Source organism: Chaetura pelagica, unplaced genomic scaffold, assembly GCF_000747805.2.
Source record: "Chaetura pelagica isolate M959 unplaced genomic scaffold, ChaPel_1.0 scaffold139, whole genome shotgun sequence".
NCBI classification, from domain to species: Eukaryota; Metazoa; Chordata; class Aves; order Apodiformes; family Apodidae; genus Chaetura; species Chaetura pelagica.
In genome coordinates this window covers 6,045,038-6,051,102 of record NW_009970717.1, presented here as the reverse complement: position 1 = coordinate 6,051,102, position 6,065 = coordinate 6,045,038, and the positions used below count along the sequence as shown (strand labels likewise).

At 38.9% G+C, this 6,065-nt stretch overlaps 1 protein-coding gene across 1 annotated transcript; it reads right to left on the bottom strand.

The window, feature by feature from the left end:
* Positions 1 to 1,681: 1,681 nt before the first annotated feature.
* ATMIN (ATM interactor) lies at positions 1,682 to 5,739 on the bottom strand. The gene is made up of 3 exons (XM_010006247.1): positions 5,617 to 5,739; positions 4,466 to 4,665; positions 1,682 to 3,512 (listed from the first exon to the last, which is right to left on the bottom strand). The coding sequence occupies exons 2-3, from the start codon at positions 4,657 to 4,659 to the stop codon at positions 1,682 to 1,684; spliced, it is 2,025 nt and encodes a 674-aa protein (XP_010004549.1). The 5' UTR covers positions 4,660 to 4,665; positions 5,617 to 5,739.
* Positions 5,740 to 6,065: the final 326 nt, after the last annotated feature.

Sequence of the window (6,065 nt, the reverse complement as noted above, 5' to 3'; positions counted from 1 at the left end):
TGTGTTAACTAATTATGTTCACTATGGCAGCTTAAAGGGGATAGGAAAGACAAAAGCAAATAAAAAAGGTACTTCGCTGCACCTGATGACTAACTTAACTCCCACCTCCTTGAGTTGAAGATATGAAGCACAAAGCATATCAAGTCTTCAGAAACTAAGGCTTGGACATATATCACTGATGAGCTGCCTAATAAATACACAGCCAATACCTCTCCTCTCACACTGGAGGAGTAAAGTCTGCTACAGGCCCAGGATTCTGACAAGAGGAGGTTTCTCTTTTCATTTAAGGTAACAGAAACTAAAACCTTTCCAGGAGAAAACCAGAGGCCTACATTTTGCAGGTATTATCATATATGACAAAAATTAAGGCCAAATTCTAAAATACATTCACAACTGGCTTTTTTTTTTTTTTTCCCCATGCAAATGATAAATACTGCAAACAATCACAAGAGGGGAAAGATGAACGTTAAAAAAAATTCCAAGAGGTCACATATTTCTTCTCTGAAAACTCAGTTTGTTTGAATTTGAACATACTCAGAAAAACTCTCTGAATGCTGAAGGAATTGAGGGCTGCAAATCAATGTGCAAAAACAAGATAAAGCTGTTCTGAAAGGGCTTCTGTGAGCTCATCTCTCAGCTCTGCTGTATAGGTTCCAACTGTTTTTGGAAGCAGGACTCAGGTGAGTATTTTAGAGAATGTCACTTCCCATTTGTAAATATTTCTGTAAAGGTAACAGAGGTATAAAACACTAACATTTCTCAACTTGTATCTTAATAAAGCTTAATTTCAGCACAAAAAAAAAATTATTCCAGTCTTTGGGACACTCACATTGTAACATTTGCATCTTACAGACAGAAATAATTTAATGCCTCCTGAAGACTCTAAAAATATTAGTCCCATTTGTTACACTAGCAAGAAGGACAACATACTAATTTTCCCTATAATTATGCATTCCAAGTTCTTTTCCTACGCTTCTAAGGGCATCAGTGCTACTCAGGAAAAAAAATTATAAAAGTACTGCTTTCTACATACTTTTAGTAATAAATATATCAAACAATTCCAGAGCCTATGTATGTCTAGTGTTGCACAGTAATTTGGAAAATACCAACTTATGCAGGAGAAAAAGCTGTGAAGGCATAAAGTAAGAGACAACAACATGGCTTATTTTGTTCATGCTGGATTTGAAACATAAGCTACTAAATAGAGTAATCAAAAGTAGCTTACACTAGTAGAAGTCTTCCCTGTAAATTCAGGGGAGCATCTGAATTGGACAGGTTGGGGTTTTGGTCCAGCACATTGTAACCCTATATGTAAGCCAGGAATAGACAGAGATACATATATCTATATCTACAGAACAACTTCAAAAGCTCTTCCATTTAAATTAAAGCAGTATCAGCTTTGTAAAGAAGTCTGAGGAAAAAACATAGGCACCACGTACTTTGTTTTTTAAGGTCGAAATATACATTAACAAGTTACAGCCCCTCCTTCCCCCCATTTATACACACACAGCTTACGTAAAGTTGCAGATTCAATAGAGTACCTTCAGCATGAGAAGCCTCTTAGGCCAGTTGCTTACAATAACTACATTCAATAATGCAAAGTGGATACCTTGGTCAAGCCATCCCTCCTACCCCAATAATTTAAAGTCAAACCACAGTAAACAGTTAGATTGCACAGGACTCAATGGCTGGGCTTGTCAGAGCTGTGAAACAAGGAGCACAGCTCTTCACAGGTTTGTGTTTCTACTGAACTGAACTGGGACTCCATTGTATTCCAAGCTAAGTCAGCCAGAAGAAAGTCATCCATTGCTGTTTGTGTCTCATTGCTGGTAAGGAATAAACTCCCCAGATTTTCAAAGCAGCTATCCATAGTCTGTGTTTCAGCACTGCTGAGCTGGACTTTGCTTTCAATATTCTGAGTAGGTAGGTTTTTAGTAGCTGGATACACTTCTGTCTGGGTTTCTGTATCAGATGAGTCGGTACTCATGGAGAAACTAGACTGCTTCAGAATACTTCCTAAAGGCAGATGGGCATTACTGTCCAAAAAGAAATTCAGGTCTGTCTGTGTCTGTGTATCAAACATTTCCAACCCCAAGAAGTTAGAATTTCCTCGGCAGCTGTATGATTGAGTGGCACTATCTGAAAATAAGAAATCAGTCTGAGTTTCAATGTCCAGAGACTCCAAAACTGGCTCAGAGTTCAGGGTACCGAACTCACTCTCCTCAGTTTGAGTTTGGATATTGGATGCTGAAAAGAATTCTTCAATGTCAAAGTCTATTCCTGTGCCCTGTGATGGACCAGATGGCAGATGTGTGTCAGCATTGGAACTCGTCTCAGACAAAAGGCCACGATTATCCAGTGTCTGGCCAGACATGTTTCCTGAAAAGATGTTTTCTAGATCGTTTAGTAGGTCCATTGTCTGGGTTTGATTATCCATCGTATTTTGAGGTGGAAGTATATTAGTCTGTGTATTGAAGCTGATAAGGGATTCAGACTTGACTGTATCTTGATTCAGGCTCTTGCAATTACTCCTTTGCAGCAAGGTTTGATCTATATTTGCAGGCATTAAATTGTTCTCTGGAAGTTCAATGTGAGTAGAAACATTGTATGACGAATCAACATTGTCAAAGATGTCACTGCACCTTACAGCCTGGTCCATTTGTACTCTCCCATCAATCGAGTCCTGTGTACTACTGGTTTGAGTCTCTCTAGATATGCCACATGTTGGAAAACAAGCCTGACTAAAAGCATCAGTCTGAGCAGCTATGGATGAAGTCAGTTTGGAAGCAGGCAGCAGTGTCTGTGTTTGCACACTGATGGGTAATGAAACCTGTGAGCTGAACGATAGATCTGTCTGAGAGCAAGACGATACAGATGAACTGGGAGTCCAGGCTGCAGCTGGTACCAAGGTCTGAGAAATGTAAGATAAGTCAGTCTGTATATTTATTGATGAAATTTTATTCTTGTGACAAACATTCCCCAGCTGTTGCCCTGTATTACTCGTTGCAATCTTATCCAACTCAACTTGTACACCTGTACTGATTGGTTCGTTATGACCAGAATTCGTCACTTTTGAAACAGGCATACTGTCCTTAAATACAAGTGTTTCTGCCTCCAGTGCTGGAATCAGAATTCCTATCGATTGAGGCAGTAAATGAACAGTACTTACAACAGAACCTTGATTATCAACAGCCACAACAGCAGGTTTGACAGAAGAGTCTGTTGCAGATACATATATAGGCAAGTGAGCCAGCTGCATCACTGGAAGTTTAACCAAAGCCACCCTGGGCTTTGGCAAAAGCATCTTGGGCATACACTTTGGCTGCATTTGGTTTGTGAAGTTAGGATTGCAGGAGCCTTTGAGAGAGGCCACTAGTTTCACTTCAGAGGACTCCAATTCCTGAGTGCCAGGATTACTATTGTGTGTATTGATGAATGCTTCATTTGCTTTCTCTGCCAACTGCTGATTGTGTGCAGAGCTTTCCATTTTCCTTTTCTTACTAGGAGGATCCCTGTAAACATGAGATAAATAATTTATACTCTTTTCAAGCACAAAACATCTGCCTTCCATTCTTTTCAGTCATTGCATTGAAAATATAAACTGAAGTCACAGATGACGTTGGATATGAGAAGACAACTAACCCTGATTAAAACATAAAAAGACTCCCAGGAACTTCACTGTAAAATTTCATTCCTCTCTCCCATTTAAAAAGGAAAAAAAGGCTACCTCTTTCATGGAGACCTATTTCTAAGTGAAGATGGAAGTTTAAACTGGTTTCTTTTCCCTTGTACATTAAGCACTTTGATTTGAAGACACATTTAATCTGTTATTCTGATGCTAACTCAGACTGAGCATTGAGGGGATAGTGCTCTTAAAATTACTGTACAGGTAAAGGTCTCTCATGGAAACTGAAGATATAATTGGCCCTCCTTCACACAAAACAGAACACACAAAAATTTGCAGCAGTTGAAACCCCAAGGCAGCCCAGCTAGGCCTCAGGAACCAGACTACCCTTTATGAAATATATGTACACATTGAGACAACTATAAATCTGAACATGCATACAAAGGCATTAAAGAAAAAAGGAAACTCCTAATAGTTGCAAAGATGGCTAGACTATAAAAGAAAACAAACTGGACTACATTCCATGTCACAGTTACCAGCTGTAAACGTTAGCAGATAAGCTCTGCACTCACAGAAGTGTGCGGCCCCAGCAGTGACTATCACATTGACTGTACTTTTGGTTTGTATGTGGAGAAACCTGATTTTATCGAGGAGATGATCATCATTGCCTTCAACAAAACAGAAAGCACTAAAAGCAACAGAACAAAGAAACTGCAAACTACTCTACAGCTGAAGCAATGTGAGCCTTTTCCCCACTTCATCAACATAAAGACAAAAAGCCAGTATATGGGAGACACAGGACATGGGGATGAATGTATTACTTAATTGCTTCACTTTTACCTGTGTTCTGCAGGAATTTCATGGCCAGTTCTGTAAATATGAGACAGCAATGCTGTTCTGCTGGCATAAGGGCATCCACAAGTACACTGGAAAGTCTTGCCACAGACCTCTATATGTCGCTTCAAATACCATTCTGTACCATAGGAGTTACTACATTTATCACATTTGTGCTTCTTTTCAGCATGCATTTTCATAAAGTGCTAGAATACACAACGAGAAGTCAATATTAGCCTTCAGTTAAGGTTTAACAAGAAGAAAATTATGTTTAGGTGGAACAGTGATACTTGCATTTTTTTAGTTGTGAAATAGCATTGAAAAGTAGAATGAATTCTTTTTTAAAGTCTCATTAGGAATAAGTTACAAACTTAAAAAAATCAGCAGAAAGAATTTAAAGTCTGCAAATCTGTTTGTGCTAGGTGCATCTTAAATCACAGACACATTTATGTGTCCTGATACTATTAGAGGTTCCCTATGGATAAGAATAAATCTATAGATGAATCTTACCAAAGAACATGAATAGTAAGTCTATGTTACAACACTGCAACTGAGCAAACAGTCTCAAACCAAAAAGGTCAACTTCAGAGCAAACACCAGAATTCTTCCTTTTCCTTTACAGCACCGAGTGCACGACACTCAGCTCCTATGGTCTCCCCAGTTTACCACAGGTAACCAGCAGCAGAAGAGTGCTTTATTTACTGACTTGTGCAGAAACTAGTCTTGCATGTTTTCGTAAGCAGTCAACTAGTAAACAAATGCATTATGTTACTAAAGCAGAGAAAAACTTAATTCTTGACCACCTGAAAAAGCAGTTTAAAAGCATCAGCCACATTTTAAACCTTTACTGGTTGCTACTGTGATTTTTTTCCCCTCCTTTCTGATCCTTCTCCATCTTTTCAGTTTGTGGAGTGGGACTGTCTTCTCGTTTAGGAGCAAGTCCTGGTACCTGCCTGATCAAAAGGTTCCAGTCCTCTCATATCAACATGCAAACAAGCAAATTCGTCAACCATATGCCCAGGTGGAGTTTCTGCATACAATTCTCCAAATTCTGGATATATGCTTTGCTCATATCTGAACACAAAAGCATATACTCTGGAGTAGAGACAGGCAGGACTAAATCAGTATGAAAATAATACTTTAGCAAACAGGAATACCTGTTTTACAAGAGAAAACTGGGAAAATGGTCTGTTTGGTCCCCTAGGGCAGCCTTCAATAGGACAGCAGTAGAATTTCTGTGAAGTTTTCAAACTCTTCCTTATTGGTGCATTAAGTTTTCCATCCTGAAAAAGAACCAATTCAGAAGTTGACAGTTCTAGAGGTTTGTGTATTAAAGACAAAATTCAGAACACACATCAACTTTAGCTCACTGAGTTCCCAAATCTCAAGTGAATTGAAGACAGTTTCCTAAGTGATTGGCAAGTTCCAATCAAGTTTTTCCCCTATGTGGATGCTACTTTGCAAAGATACCATCAAAATTACCATGTGAAACTGCAATGAGCTCTACAGAACAGTGGTACTGCACTATTTACTTTTACCAAGACACTCCCTGCCCCAAGCAAATTATAATCACCTTTTGTGTTATTTCAGCCCAAAATCTTTCCCT